The sequence below is a fragment of the Sturnus vulgaris genome, chromosome 11, assembly GCF_052056855.1.
Source record: "Sturnus vulgaris isolate bStuVul1 chromosome 11, bStuVul1.hap1, whole genome shotgun sequence".
Lineage (NCBI taxonomy): Eukaryota > Metazoa > Chordata > Aves > Passeriformes > Sturnidae > Sturnus > Sturnus vulgaris.
The window spans coordinates 9,866,044-9,878,769 of NC_142253.1; the positions used below are offsets into that span (position 1 = coordinate 9,866,044).

General features: G+C 43.2%; 2 protein-coding genes across 3 annotated transcripts; one reads left to right on the plus strand and one right to left on the minus strand.

Annotated features, from left to right (window-relative positions):
• Positions 1-162: 162 nt before the first annotated feature.
• LSM3 (LSM3 homolog, U6 small nuclear RNA and mRNA degradation associated) lies at positions 163-3,112 on the minus strand. Its single transcript, XM_014872206.2, has 4 exons — positions 2,991-3,112; positions 1,979-2,089; positions 806-901; positions 163-550 (listed from the first exon to the last, which is right to left on the minus strand). The coding sequence occupies exons 1-4, from the start codon at positions 3,009-3,011 to the stop codon at positions 470-472; spliced, it is 309 nt and encodes a 102-aa protein (XP_014727692.1). The 5' UTR covers positions 3,012-3,112; the 3' UTR covers positions 163-469.
• XPC (XPC complex subunit, DNA damage recognition and repair factor) lies at positions 3,047-12,619 on the plus strand. 2 transcript variants are annotated; one of them, XM_014872172.2, is made up of 16 exons: positions 3,047-3,252; positions 3,903-4,104; positions 4,293-4,423; positions 4,698-4,821; positions 5,315-5,399; positions 5,863-6,020; positions 6,232-6,352; positions 6,546-6,635; positions 7,062-7,994; positions 8,469-8,629; positions 8,876-8,957; positions 9,406-9,540; positions 10,034-10,203; positions 10,405-10,498; positions 10,698-10,787; positions 11,348-12,619. In XM_014872172.2, exons 1-16 carry the CDS (start codon positions 3,138-3,140, stop codon positions 11,555-11,557), a joined length of 2,901 nt encoding a protein of 966 aa, XP_014727658.2. In that variant the 5' UTR covers positions 3,047-3,137; the 3' UTR covers positions 11,558-12,619. The 2 variants fall into 2 exon arrangements, with proteins under 2 accessions (XP_014727658.2, XP_014727667.2); XM_014872181.2 differs by having other exon boundaries at positions 3,116-3,243.
• Positions 12,620-12,726: the final 107 nt, after the last annotated feature.

The window sequence follows — 12,726 nt, forward strand, 5'->3', positions numbered from 1 at the left end:
CCATCAATCTGTAAGACTTGGGTATTAGTGAGAACAGAAGTTAAAACAACACACTAAAGATACTGTTTTCTCTGACAGTGAGGCTGATACTACAGCTTAATAAAGCACTAGCTCTATGGAAGAACATACACCCCCAACACAATAAACATGACAAATCAAATCTCAAAGATAAACCAAAATTTATTTAAAACAACAGAAATAAGACAGTGCTACTGCCAAGATAGAAAAAATTAGGGATTATTTTACTGAATGTGACAAGGCAGCCAATTTACAGGTTGGGTTTTACACTGCTTCAATTGACTACAGGTACTTTCTTCAAGACAAACTGGTTACCCTTCCCTCCCCTTTGCAAAAGAACCGACAAAAATACCCTATTAAAAAACATATACAGAATTTTGAGACATGATTGAAACATGAACCATTGTCCAAAAGTCTGGAACTTTCCAAGAGGGTCAAGTCCTTTGTTCCTTCAACCAACCCTCAACGGGGGAGCTACAAGCACAACGCCATCCCCTCTGACAAAGAGCATCGGAATATTCCTTTTGGTAGACTGTGAAGAAGGAAAGAAAAGTTTACATTTACAAAACATTCATTTCAATTATAAAAATACATCTGAAACAACTCCAACAAACACTCAATGTTCTGGCATGCTGAAGAAATCAATACAACCAACACCAAGTCTCTACATATCCTGTGTACTGATTCAAAAAACAGTCAGCAATAAACTACTTTAACAATATAATACAGTGTAGTTTTAAATAAAAAAATCTGTGGGGATAAATTAACTCTTTTTTTTAGTCCTTACTTTATAAATCTCTTCATAGGTTTCTTCATCAATCTCTATTGTAGTCACAGTTTCTTCTACATCACCCAAAATCATATTTAAATGCTGATCATAAGCCTGTAGGAATTAAGTTTAGTTTATTATGTTTTCCAAAATTCAAACATGAGTTTATTAAAATAAGAATTTTAGCGAGACTTTCAGACATAAATAGTTTAGTCTGATTTTGACCAAAAACAAAGTATTATCAGTTCTAATTACAACTCAACACAAACATAAACAAGTGAGAGCTCTGCAGCAGGAAAAAGGCAGCACAACATTTACATTTAATTCCAGGAAATAGCTCTGAAGCATTTTGTGAGAACACTTACAAGAACTCAGAGACAGACACACTTTATTAACATTAAACCAGCTACACACTGCTGCCATTCCAGCCTCCTGGAATTGATTGCCCAGGGGCAACTTAAAGGATATGAAAGCTGCTTTTCATACAGAGCTACAAAACTTTAAACACATGTTCCAAAAGCTTTACAAAAGCATGTTGCAAACGATAGGTGTCCCTCATGGATCTCTCATTGTCTCTGTGTTTCCAAAGGAGTTGAGGCCCAGTTAACTCATGGGGCAACTGGTTCTCTTCCCCAGCAAAACACAGCACTCAGGGAGGCTGACTTTAATAGAAAGCAAAAATCTGAGAACCCAGCTGATACATTCCCATCACACCTCCCAGGGTGTGCCATGAAGGATTCTTATTTGATAATGATGATCTCAGTCTAGAAGAGGCCTCAGGGTACATCATAGGAAGAGGCCCACAGCATTATTGCTTATTTCACAGACAGATAAATAGAAGCCAGAAGCAGTGAAATTAGTTGCTTGGTATCATTCAGGAGACAAGAAAAACAAAATACATTACCTAACTTTCTAGGGAAGCAGTTAATAGCTAACAAAGTACGGAGGAAATTAGATTTTTCCATCAAACACATTACAGTACTGGTAACTAAGGTAATTCTTAACCTACTTTCTCCAACCACTTCTGCACTTTCAACCATGAAATGCAATTATTCGTGTTTTAAAACTAATTTTTTTCAACAACCAGTGGAATATTACAGGTAAACTTGTTTAACAGACTGTTATACATAAAGAGAGGCTACCCAGTGCTTAGCTGAACGAGCATGACAATGTTCTGGAAATTTTACTTACATGTAATCTGCCTCTAAGCTCTCTGTCATTCCTCATTTTGACATAGATTCGCTCATCTAGACTGAGCCTGATGAGATCAAGTGGCTCCTCTACAGTATTTGTTGTTTGTTGCTAAAAAACAAAATAAAAGAAGAAGCCTATGAACTTTTCCATTCCTCAATGTTGGTGAGACACAGAAAACAAAGGAGTGAAAACACAGATGCAAATACTTCAAATCATTCCTTCACATCCTGGTGAACCTGAGTGCTGCTGATTTTCCACTCCACTGATACTCACCAGCCATGAGCAATGTGAGTCAAACAATTCCAGTTTCCAGCACACACAAGGGGACTGGAACTAGATGATCTTTACGGTCTCTTTTAACACAAACCATCCCGTAACTCTGTGAGCTGTTTTTACCAGCAGGCACAGTTTACACTGCAGCAGAGAGCACACACTGCGTGAGCCAGCAGCACACCTGTGCCATGGCACGGTGCAGGCTGAAACAGCCGAACCCACACTGACATCGGTGCCAGCACCGGGAGTCACCCAGGCACACACACACAGGTGCCCTCGGGTACCCGGGCACACACACACACACACCTCCGGCTGCCCTCGGGTACCCACCCGGGCACACACCGTCCCCCAGCCCTTGCTGGACACACAGTAGCCAGGCCTGGCCCCGAGGCCGGCACGAAACCTCCACACACACCGGCCCAAGACCCCTTTCTGTGAGCAACTAAAAAAGGACCGCCCTGCATATCCCACATGTTCCACATCTATATCCCATGTTTCCGTTCTAGCTACCCCCTTCCTGCAGAGCCACTCGGCAGCTTTCCACCTTTCCCTGCTCCAGCAGTGCCCAGGGCCCGCGGCGAGCCCTGCCCGCGCCCCGACACAAGCGGCACAAGCTCCGAGGCCGAGCGGGGCTTTCACCTCGCACGGAAAGCGCCCCCGGGGGCTGCGCCTCCCCCGGGATTCGGGCAGCCCAGAGCCGCCTGCCCCTGCAGCCACTGAAAACAGAGCCGCTCACCTGGTCCACCTCATCCGCCATCTTTCAAACCGCCTCCCGCGCCCGCCCGCGAGACTTTATGGCCCGGCCCCTTCCTTCCCTTCCCCTTCCTCCCGTTCCCTTCCCCAGCGCGGGGCCGGGCCGGGACCTGCCCGCGCCCGCAGCGCCATGGCCCGAAAGCGCCGAGCATCGCCCCGGCCCGCGGCCGCCAAAAAGAGGCGCTCTGAGAGGCTGCGAAAGGAAGAGGACGAGGAAGAGGAGGAGAAGGAGGAGGGTGAGGAGGGTGAGTGCTGCAGGGAGGCCGTGGCGGCCGCAGCTGCGCCACCGTCGCTCGGGCCGCCCCAGGCTGCGGGGTCGGGGGCAGCGGTGGCAGCGCGCCCTCGGGAAGGACGGACCCGCGGGGCCGGGGGCGGTGGTTATCAGCTATCGGCTGTCGGCTGTGTTATCGGCTGTGTTATCGGCTGTGTTATCGGCTGTGTTATCGGCTGTGCTATCGGCTGGGCTATCGGCGGTGGGATCAGTGCCCCAGATCCCGGGCTTAAACCCGTGTGTGATGCTGCCCCGCACGCTGGCAAAGGCTGAACGAGCCCGTGGAGGTTTGTTTTATCTTTGCCGCGCTCTCCAGGGCGGCGTTGCGTGGTTATAAGTTGTTGTGAGTGGCAAGCACGACGCTTGGTTTTCCGCCGATTCCATCGGTAGGACTACAAGACTTTTTAGGTACTTCGTGTGAGTTACATAAGTACTTTCCTCCAGCAAGTCTCACTGTTCGGATCTTGCTTATTTATAAACAAACAATGACATGCTCAGCATTGTGGATGCTCACGTTCTTCTGAAGCTGCCTCTAATAAAATCCATGGAGATGTTGTTTCAGGTTGCCATGGAGATGAAACTCCATCCTCTAACACTAATTGTCATTTCTTTTGGCACATGCAGATGATTTTGAAGAGAAAAAGCCCAGTATAAAAAAGAACTCAAAAGCTCAAGCTAGGAAAAAGGAAAAAGATTGTGATACTGAAGTTTCCAACTCAGCAAAAACTTCCAAACCTCCAAAACGAGAAGAAGCAAAATCACAAATAAAAGAAAGTAAAAAGAATGTTAGAAATAAAGAGAATCGTATCAAAGAGGAAACATGCAGGTAAATTTATTTGTCATTCCAGTCTGTAGAACCTTTTTCTTAATCTTATTTCTTTCTGTGGTTTGTCAAATACTTAGTCTGTTGTTACTGATGCAGAGGTCATGCTTGATTTATTTCTCTATTTTTAGTCTTTGATAAACAAGCACTTACGTTTCCTGATGCTACCACTGTTTTGATGATTTTAACAGTGACTCCGTGAAGCATCCTCAGAAGGAGGTGAAGTTAAAGACAGAATCTCCTGTTAAAAAAGAGATGGATGAAGACAATACTGACAACGATGATGATGATGAAAGTGAAGATGAATGGGAGGATGTGGAAGGTAACAATTGCTTATTTTTTCATGTTAAGCACTTTTAAAGAGCTTATATATCAAAATGATTCTTCAACAGCAGGTGCCCAGCATCCTACAGTTAGTTGAAATAGCTTAGCATACATAGTGTTATGCAAGATCCAGGAGCTGGTAGTTATTGGCTGTGTTTTGTTTAAAGGTTGTTTGAACACTTGAGAAGGAAAAGTAGGTTCTTATCCTGTCATCTGTTCTCCCTGGGAATTTATTCCATGTTTACTTATAATTTAGTACTTCATTTTTACAGAACTTCAGGAACCTGCTACAGATAAGTTAGAAGAAGCTGCTGTTCTTCCATCAGTGGGGCTACCAAGCAATCCTGTCGAGATAGAGATTGAAACCCCAGAGCAGATGAAGAAAAGAGAGAGGAGGTAAGAACAAGGAGAGGTGGAGGGCTGGTAAAGGCAGAGGTTAAAAATTCCCTAAGTCTTGACTGTCATTGACTTGCTCAGAGTGAAAATCCCTACTTGGTGCATACTGTTGAGTTGGAATGATGCAGGATTGTGGGATGAAGAACAGTTTACACACTGACAGTTCTACCAAAAATCTTCAGTGGAAGTTTGCAGGAATGGAGGAGGCTTTTCAGCTTCCTTGAAAATCAAGTGTGTAACTTCATTGTGTTTTACTGTCTCCATTTCCCATGAAGGGACGGCAGGAGATCTCTGCAAGGAGAGCTGTGGATGAATGACATTGTATTACTGCAAAACCTTAACAGCCTGTGCACATAGCCAGTCACTAAACCTCTCCTTAAGTGTGCACAGAAGATTCTCTGGGATGAGTCTCTGTGAACTGACCCAGTTCAGGAATCTAGAAAGGCAGGTCCACAGAAATCCCACAACCCCTTTCTTTTGTAATCTTCTGCAGAGAAAAAAGGAAAGCTGAGTTTGAGATGTACCTTCGGAGAATGATGAAACGTTTCAGCAAGGAGGTTCGTGAGGACACGCATAAGGTATTTGACACAGAGAACCATGGCAGAGAAGAAATTGAGTATAAAGGTGTCTGAACTGATCTGTAATTAAAAGAAACTAATTTTTATAAAATAACATTGAGCCACGACTAGAAGTCAAAAATAAAGAGGCTGTATTCCTGACAGATGCTAAATTGTGAATTGGAAACAACAATGCCTGTGTTAGTAAAATTCTAACTCAAAGCATATGTGAGTAGGATGTATATTTTTTTCATAGAGGGATATTTTTTATTCTGTCAGGATTAAACTGCCAGTCAGAGGAGGAGACACTTGCAAAGACTTCAGTGCTTTACTGTCTTCTGAAGACAGCACTGAAGCTTGGGAAGCTTCATTGTCACCTCTCTCTATTAAAAGGAGCTGTGAAGTATTCCTTGTCTTTACCATGGACAGTAGTTCCAATAAGGAATACCTCTTGTGAATTCACTTTCAAACTCTTCTCTCTCAGGTTCACTTGCTGTGTTTATTAGCAAACGGTTTCTATAGGAACAGGATCTGCAGCCAGCCAGATCTCCTCGCCATCGGTCTGTCCATCGTCCCCGCCCGCTTCACCCAAGTACCCGCGGGCCAAGTGGGCCTTGTCTACCTTTCCAACTTGGTGAAATGGTAAAACTCTCTTCTGATCGTGCTGCCACGGAGAATGTAGAGCTAGGGTTCAGGGAGAGGGGTAACTGTAACTAACAATTTTCTTTGTGTTTTTTTATTTTATATACAAGGGTGAGAGGGGCTGTCTTTCTTAGAGAAGGAGAGGGTGAACTCAGAAGTTCAAGAATACAGTTACAAACATTGGATAATGTACAGGTGTCTTGTATTTCAGGTTTGTTGGAACCTTCACTGTCGATGATGAGCTTTCCACTGAAAAAGGAGAGCCCCTTCAGTCAACACTGGAGAGGAGGTTTGCCATCTATGCTGCACAGGATGATGAGGAGCTTGTTCATGTAAGAGACTGGGAAGTGCAGGGCTGGTTGGTGACTTTGGATACTGTGTGTCAGGTCATACACAAAGTGGTGGGAGGGGTGGATTTGAAGAAAGCAGATTGGTGACTTAAGTGATTCTGCAGCTTTTTATTTTCTTGTATTTTTATCTCGAGACCTCCTGTGATTAAATTACTCAATTAAAACTGTTTTTCAGATATTTTTAATTATTCTGCGAGCGTTGCAGCTGCTGTGTCGCCTCGTGCTGTCTTTCCAGCCTATTCCTCTCAAGGAGACAAGACCAAAGGTAGTTTCTTTTGTTTGTGTGGAATAAGGAATAGGTCACTGATTTAGTAGAATTAAAAAACTTTCTGGCTATTACAGCTTGCAGTGAATTGATTACTGCATGAACCAGGGTTCTGTCCACATTGCAGAAAATGGACACCCTTAATTTTTAATTTTCTTCTTTAAAAAAGCCACTCATTTCTGTGTTTCAGCAAAGATTTCTTAATGATTCAGTGGGTTTACATTTCTTTAAAACTTAGATGGCAACTCTTGCTGCATGAGTACACCTCTCTTCAGCCAGTTGCCTGAAGTTTTCTAAAGAATTGACTGTGCCTGCCGACCTTTAGTCTGCATGAACCTTACGCTGATTTCAGTCTTTTTTTTTTTTTTTTTTTTTACCATATTCTTAGCTGTGGTGATAAAAGTGACCTGGCCTGTTTCTCTGCAGGGAAAGAACTCGTCCAAGAGGCTGTCTCACAGCAGTACCTCTGAGGGGCAGGAGAGTTCTGCCACAACACCCAAAGCTGTGGCAAAAAAATGCCCCTGCAAAACAGCCAAGCAGGATGAGAAATCCTCAGAGGGCAAAGAAAACAACAAGGAACCAAAGAAACCCTGGTCAAAAACTGCCCAGGCCGAGAGGACACACAAGTCAAAGCTGACTAAAGGCAGCCAGGAACAGAAGGAATCAAATAATGAGACCAGCTCAGCAGAAAAAGATGTACCAGTCAGGGCCAAGAACGACCGCCGGAGACGAGTGGCCTCCAAAGTGTGTTACAAGGAAGAGAGTGGAAGTGATGAGGGCAGTGCTTCGGAATTTGAGGTTTCAGAGGAGGAGGAGAGTGATGTCTCTGATGAGGATTTTGAAACTGTCCCTAAAAGGCGGAGGAGCTCCCAGAATTCAAAGCTCACAACTATAAAAAGGTCAAAAACTGAGACTTCAGAAACAAGGCTATCAAAAAATTCGTGTGGAGCTGAGACTAAGCCAGCAAGAAGTACAACTCCAGCCTTGCCTCACGCACAGAGGAAGAAAAACAAAATAATTTCTAGTGATGAGGATGATGGAGAGCAGGATGTGAGGAAAGCAATGGGCACAGACCAGTGGCTGGAGGTTTTCCTTGAGCCTGAGGACAAGTGGGTTTGTGTTGACTGTGTTCATGGCAATGTGGGCCAGCCCCAGCTGTGCTTTGCACATGCCACAAAGCCTCTTTTCTATGTTGTGGGATTTGACAACGATGGGAGTGTCAGAGATGTGACACAAAGGTATGATCCAGTGTGGATGACCTCAACAAGGAAGAGCCGTGTGGACCCGGAGTGGTGGGAAGAGACACTGCAGCCCTATGAAAGTCCCTGTGTGGAGAGAGACAAGAAGGAAGAAAATGAGGTAAATGGCAATAGGTTGTTCAGGACACATAGTGCCAGGAGTCCAGTCCCTGGATTCTCATTCAGACAAAAAGCATTAGAAATCTCTTTCCGTGAGGAAGGAGGTTTGTATTTGAACTTGAAATGTTGAGATTGAACATGCTTTAAAGAGAACATATGGTGATAAATTTAAATAATATTAAATGATGGAGATTGTTCAAACGAGTTTGCATAGCAGAAGTACTGCACATCTTGTGCTGGAAACGTACTAGTAAGGTTTGTGTAGTGTTTAGCATTACTCTTCTTGGAGAGAGTTTTTTAAAATAGATCAGGGTGGACATCTAAATATTTATTTGCGGCAAGAATGTTTTGGTCTGTTGGCTCATCTGATAACTTCCTGCTGGTTTTTCTTTGGTTCATATTATAGTCATTCTTACTTTCTTACAAAGGTGGCGATAAAGTTGTGAAATTACTCTTTTCTGTACAATTCTTACAGTTTCAAGTGAAGCTTCAAGATCAGCCTCTACCAACAGCAATTGGAGAGTACAAAAACCACCCTCTCTATGCACTGAAGAGGCACCTCTTGAAATTCCAGGCCATCTATCCTGAGTCAGCTGCTATCTTAGGGTACTGCAGGGGAGAGGCTGTCTACTCCAGGTCAGTTGGCACTATTGTCCTCTGCATCTGTGATCTTTGTAACAAACTGGAGAGTTAATTTGCATGATGGTATCAGCAGTAGTCTCAGGCTACATGCATAAACAGATGAGGCATTTGGCTGCTCTGACAGCATTTGTGTATCACTAAGATATAGCTTTCTTATTAATTCTAATATGATGAGTTTATTGTGGATCTGTTTCTGATGACTTGAAAACTCTTATATTTGCTTCTTTCTGGCCTTTTCAGAGACTGCATACACACACTGCACTCCAGAGACACTTGGCTGAAGCAAGCTCGAGTGGTGAGGGTTGGAGAAGTGCCTTACAAGGTAAGAGGGTTTGACTTCCTCCTGTGCCCTCCATCTACCCTCTAAAGCTCAAGCTCAGTTCTGTTTTGGTTTTTGTCTTCTGTCTTGCCAGCAGATGTAGATTTCACACTTGCTTGAGTGGTTTGTGGTAGCTGTACTGTCCACCTGCTGTGCCTATAGTTCCTACATGCTGCTCAAAGCCCAGCTGTGTTTTTTTCCCACCCCAAGGGTATCTGGCAGAATTGCTCCCTTTTCACTTTCTCCAAAGGCATCCCAGTGTTTTATATTCACTGCTGGATCTCTGCCTGTTGCATACAGGTGCCGTGGGTTGTCATTGAGAGGCAATGGATCTTGAAGCTAGGAAATAGCATTTCTGCTCTCCCAGAACCTTCTCCTTCGGTGTCCTAGGAAAATCTGAAACCACTGTCAGCTCTTTGTGGTGTTCCAGGCCTGGTTGTTGTATTTGCAGATGGTGAAAGGATTTTCCAACCGGGCGAGGAAGGCGCGCCTGGCAGAGCCGGCGAACCGGGACCGGGAGGACCTGGCGCTGTTTGGCCGCTGGCAGACTGAGGAGTATCAGCCTCCCATAGCAGTGGATGGAAAGGTAGCTGGGAAGGCAGAGGGCTGGTGCTAAAGCAAGTGGTTAGTGTGCAGCTCTGGGCTTTAATTTTCCTGAAGTTGCATGTTTCAGATGTGAGATCAGTCAGTAATACCTGGATTCAGGATTAAGAGTTCAGAAGTACATGTTCACTGGAGGAAATAGTCAAAACTCTACTGAGGCCTTTCTTTCACAAGTTTAGGTAGTGAGTGCAGACTGCTAAAGTCAAAATTTTGTTGATCTGATCTTCCTAGCCCATGTTTTGCCTTGCTAATTCTCTGCATTACAGCCAGAGTAACAAAGCTTGGGCAGAGGACATAGCTAGGAGATAACCATGCAGCTAAAATCTAGGCTTGTACTTTGTCATGTGAATATTAATTGAATAATGGAGTGGAATGTAGCAGGTCAGGAGGGGAGAGTCCCTGAGTTGCAGCAGGTGTTTTCAACTGTCTCCAGAAAGCAGGATTATCACCATCTCCCTTTAATCTTGCCATAACAGGTTCCTCGGAATGAATATGGAAATGTCTATCTCTTCTTGCCATCCATGTTACCTGTTGGCTGTGTACAGCTGAAACTTCCAAACCTGAACAGAGTGGCACGAAAACTGAACATTGACTGTGCTCAAGCCATCACTGGATTTGATTTTCACGGTGGCTACTCACACCCAGTGTATGTAAAAGCTGCTTTGTTGATGTCCTGCAGAAATTGTATATCTTGTGTTAAGGGCAGCATGTGACCTGTTACACACTTTGATCCTTTAAGACAGACAGTTCTGTCAGTATTCTGTAGCTTTTGGGCTGGGTCAGCAGGCATTTGTTCCCTTTCTTTTTCCTTCTCATAGCTGACAGGGGATTGTGTTCTCCTTCCTAGTACTGATGGGTATGTGGTGTGTGAGGAGTATAAAGAGGTCCTTGTTGCTGCCTGGGAGAATGAACAAGCAGAAATAGAAAAGAAGGAGAAGGAGGTGAGAATTATTTTTGCAGCTTCCTTATTGTTATATTTACAATTTCATTGAAACTGGGCAGTCAGACGGTGGATTGTGTAAGCAACGAGGCTTTTATGGTGACAATTTAAAAATCTTAAAGCTTTCCTTTTCCATGTGCATAAATACATTGAAACCCACAGTAGTAAATTTTTCTCTTTCCCATAACAATGCCCCACAGAAGCGTGAGAAAAGGGCTCTAGGGAATTGGAAGCTGCTGACAAAAGGACTTCTCATCAGAGAGAGACTGAAGCAACGCTACTCCATCAAGGTATCCTGCATTTCTGTTAGTAATTTCTTTTTCTGGAAGTTATTTTAACTGTAGAGTAAAATTTCTGGAGTGTAGTTGCTCAAAAGTATTCAGCTAGTCAAAAAAACTAGGCCAGAAGTTCAGTATGGTCATGCTCATCAGAGATTTGTTACTGTTTAACAAGGAATGAATGTTTTTAATTTTATTACTATTTTCTGTCGTGTTGTACCCCTTCCTAGATCTATTCCTCCAAGCCAAGCATGTAGTTAACAGGATGAGAGTGGGGCACCACTTTTTCTTTTGGTTAGATGTTTTAGTTCCTAATTTTTTCTGCAAGGATAAAGGTGAAAAGTTTGATCTTTTTAATTGGCTTTATTCTTCCATTGTCTAAAATGCTTGTGTTGCAAAAATGTTTGGTGTTCAGAAATAGAAGCACTTTGGGTGGGAAGCCCAAACCAGAGCAACCAACTTCTGTAAGGTCACTCAGTGTCACTGTGACCATAGGCATGCCCTTTTACAAAGTGGCAATTACAAGCGATTCTTAAGAGTGACTTTCTGATTTTCACACCTGTTTTTTCCAGAATGAGCCATCAGCACCTGAGACAGAGAAAGAAGGGGGATTCTCTTCTGATGAAGAAGGAGCTGCAAGCTCAGAGAGCGCAGTGGGGAACACAGACATTTATTGGCCCCAAAATCGCCAGCTAGAGAAACAAGGAGAGGAAACAACCAAAAAGAGCAAGCGAGAAAAGAGAGGAGAAGCAGCTCAGTTGTTCCCTTTTGAGAAATTGTGATGACAGGATTTTCAGATGCAGGAAAAATTGTCATGATAAAAGAATTCTTTACCAGTTAGGGCCATAGGGTCTTCCTGTGCACTTGTGTTTCTGAGCTGTCAGGGACCAACCTAATTCAGCATCCAGTTTCCTTTGAGATCACAGCTGTCACTTAGTATTAGATTCTTCCTTTTGCCTTGGACTTGGGTGAAGAGCTGCACTTTCTGAGATCACTTTGCTTTATTGGGGTTTGTGCTCTCTTTTGTATCACTCAGCACTAATAGTTGAGTTTCCTGAGGCACTCCTGTCATTAGCAATCTCTTTTCCCATTTTTGTTGTTTTCATTTTCCCCTGCTTGCTCAGAACTAAAGCAGCCAGCTGCTTTTTACCTGTCTGCAGAGAGGTGGCCAAAGGAATGCTGATGCCTGCTTTGATCCATAGCTTTCCCAAATCAGTGGTGAGGTAGAGTTCTGGCCTTTCTGTCTCAAGGGGAAATACTTCCTTTAAGGTCTAAAAAACCCCCCACAATTAGAATACGGAGGAATGAATACTTTCTAAAGAATACTTGCATTTTGTAATGTAAGTTTGGCTTCTCAGCCTACCATCTTCCTTTACTCAGAAATCTTGTGCTCTGGAAGGGAGAAGCCCTGTCCTTACTACAAACTTAAGGTTCAATATGCCTTCTTAAGCAATTTGAATATATACATATTTCCTTCTGTTGCTTATCAAGATCTGTTCTGGAGCAAAACATGTAAAACTGGCTAATTCTCACTGCTGGAACAAAATTCACTAAAACCACAGAATTGTTATCCAGTACCATAGCATTAAACGGTTGAGAGAGGAATGTTAAATCTACATAAGCTTTTCCTGTACTTCTGTTGTAGAAATACTGATCTGTCTGGCAATATTATCTAAATTCCACTGACACAGTCTCTTCAGAAATGGAGGGAAAAACAATTTAGTCATTGCTGGACGATGTCATGGAGACTGAAATGTAAGAAAATGGCTTTAATGTAATTATGTTAATAAAAAAATTATTTTTGTACTGTATTTGTAGATCAGAATAAAGTTTGAAAAAAATAATATGTTGTCTCTTTTTGGAAAGCACATGTAACCCCCAGTCTCCTTAAAATAGAGAGGCTGTAGCAGTCAGGTTGAACCATCATATTTTTGAAATAATCTTAGGCAAG

Excerpts from the sequence above, each read along its gene's own strand:
- LSM3 (XM_014872206.2), bottom strand. The coding sequence starts at position 3,011 with ATGGCGGATGAGGTGGACCAG. Across the intron at positions 2,090-2,990 it reads TGGCGGATGAGGTGGACCAG|CAACAAACAACAAATACTGT; the intron begins GTGAGCGGCTCT and ends TTTGTTTTTTAG. Across the intron at positions 902-1,978 it reads AGCTTAGAGGCAGATTACAT|GCTTATGATCAGCATTTAAA; the intron begins GTAAGTAAAATT and ends TAATTCCTACAG.
- XPC (XM_014872172.2), top strand. The coding sequence starts at position 3,138 with ATGGCCCGAAAGCGCCGAGCATCGCCCCGGCCCGCGGCCGCCAAAAAG. Across the intron at positions 4,424-4,697 it reads TGAATGGGAGGATGTGGAAG|AACTTCAGGAACCTGCTACA; the intron begins GTAACAATTGCT and ends TCATTTTTACAG. Across the intron at positions 6,636-7,061 it reads TCAAGGAGACAAGACCAAAG|GGAAAGAACTCGTCCAAGAG; the intron begins GTAGTTTCTTTT and ends GTTTCTCTGCAG.